Source organism: Pteropus vampyrus, unplaced genomic scaffold (assembly GCF_000151845.1).
Source record: "Pteropus vampyrus isolate Shadow unplaced genomic scaffold, Pvam_2.0 Scaffold19407, whole genome shotgun sequence".
NCBI classification, from domain to species: domain Eukaryota; kingdom Metazoa; phylum Chordata; class Mammalia; order Chiroptera; family Pteropodidae; genus Pteropus; species Pteropus vampyrus.
In genome coordinates, this window is record NW_011908188.1 from 1 (window position 1) to 2336 (window position 2336).

Below are 2336 nucleotides of genomic sequence, written 5' to 3' on the forward strand. Positions count from 1 at the left end.
TTCTCTTTCTTTTTCTATATTTGAACCCTAAAGAATCTGTAATTTGCAATGTGGGTGATTCCATTGTGATTCCACTCTCCTTCCAAAATTCCTAAAAGCTATTGTGATACTGTGACCATTTATTAAATAATTGCTCTTTTCCATTTTTGTGTCTGATGATTCCATTTTCATATGTGAAATTTTCATTATAATAATTGTCTACATGAGAGCTATCCCTTCTGTTTAGGTATCTGTCTATTCCTGTGTCAGTAATATATTATCTTAATTACTGTAATTTTATAATATTTTACTAACTGACAGGGTGTGTCTATTCTCCCTCTTGTTTTGGAAGTGTTTTTATTATTTTCTATTTATTGTTCTTCCACATAAACTTCAGAATGATTCTTCCACATAAACTTCAGAATGATTCTTCCAAAGAAAAATCGAGGTGAGAGGACAGAAATGACATACAACAATCCTTAGAGAACAGCCAGATCAGAGAACCTCACTTGTCACCTACTGGTTATAGTAAATACATAGGGAAAAAAAAGAAGATTCAATTCATATTCATTCTATATATACTGCCTTGTGTTTTACCTTAGTTACATTAAGTAGCTCTACTGTTGGATACTTTATTAGACACTAAGAATCCTTTCTGTTTCTTTTCTAGAATTACATTTATACAGATGGCCTACATTTATAAGCATCTGTAAAAATTTGAATTTATAGGGAAAACTGGGTAGTAAATAATCTGCTTTAGTATTCTAAGAATAACTGACTGTACGTTTCTTAAATGTATTATTGTATTTGAAAATATTAACAATATATGCTCTAAAGGCACTTGATGTTTGCATTAAACATATAAAAAATGGTTAATGATAGATTTATAATACGGTAAATGAAGGACAGACTTTAAGATAAAAATATTAAATAACAGCTATACTTACCTTCAAGGTGGTGAACATTATACCCTGTTCTCCATGCTGAAGATATGGGTCCATTAGATCCTCAATGAGGTGTACCTCAGAGCCTAAATTCCTAATCCTGTCCCAAAGGGAAAAGATATTGAGTTATTTCCACTCAAACGTACATTTTCCTTCTGAATCTATTTGAGGGGAAAAGAAAAGCCAACTCAACAAAGAGATAGTATCAAAGTAGGATGGGTTAACAGAAACAGATTATTTTTTTAGTTGAGGAGCATATTCCTGTTACCAGTTCAGAAAAAGCAAAAGACATACATATTAAAATAAGGAGTCCCTAATAGTAAGTCAGAAAAGACTGATCACCTGGCCCGTAGCACCACATATAAAAAAACTGGAAACAAGTCATCCATTGACCATAAGAAGTCTTCCTGAAGTGATGCCAGGACACTCTGAGAAATCTCTTCAAAAGTCTGCTGGATGACTTTAAGTTTGTCTGATGGGGTAAATGTTGTGCTGTTGAAAAAAAAAAAAAGACAGAGATAGCCTATAATTTTCTTAACGGAGCCATTGATATTAATATTTTTATAGTATATCCTCTTAGGGCGTATGTGCCTTAAGTTGGACACATCAGGCGTAATGAGTTACTAGAAGGGATGACCTCTGCATTCCTATGGTTCTTTGAGAAAAGCAGCCTCCAACTCTCTATGGAAGAATTCCTTTTATCCAACTGGATCATCTCCTTTTATCCAACTGGATCTTATTTTCCTAATACATGCTCTTCTCTGAGTAAAGAGTTTGGTTAATTTCCACTTGGTTAAGGACGTGATCATGTAGATACGTTTCTGGGTAGTCTCTCCACCACTTTTGAAAATGCAAGCGCCTTGTAGAGCAAAAGGTAACCCAAATGTCTCAAAAGAAACTTTCTGATCTCCAAGCTGAGTCTGACACCATCTAGGAATGCAGGGGGTGTTTAAAGCTTGAGTAAAAACAAGATCTCATTAATATCTTAATAAACCAACCATTGTTTTGATTTATGTGATTTTTCAACAAATCAGGGATTACCTGATCTGCTGTAGACACTCTACGGCTGAGGCGAAACAAGCATCTTTTGTGGTTGGTAACACCTGCAAAAAAAGAATTTAAGAAACTCAAAGAGAAAAGTTGTCTTTTGCAATAACAATAAAAATAAAAGATACCGATGGCAGGGTGAATGGAAATAACTTGGGCTTGAGTACTATTCTACCAAAGTAAAATGGAAATGTTGTGCTATCTTGAACCACCCACACCAAAGAAAAGCATAATTGCTGAGGAACTTAAAATCCACTATACCTTTTTAGTGTCTCCAAGAACTGACAAGGTCACTGGCCAAAATTTCCTACAATGAAATCCATACTTTGTTAATAAAAGTTGTTACTTATGGTAGATTAATCTCAT

General features: G+C 34.1%; 1 protein-coding gene across 1 annotated transcript; it reads right to left on the minus strand.

Annotated features, from left to right (window-relative positions):
• Nucleotides 1–880: 880 nt before the first annotated feature.
• Nucleotides 881–2294, minus strand: LOC105310973 (alsin-like; the record flags this gene model as incomplete). Its single annotated transcript, XM_011387041.2, has 4 exons — nt 881–1023; nt 1266–1415; nt 1965–2026; nt 2232–2294. Coding segments are annotated over 4 exons (393 nt in total), but the record flags the coding sequence as incomplete, so codon positions are not given.
• Nucleotides 2295–2336: the final 42 nt, after the last annotated feature.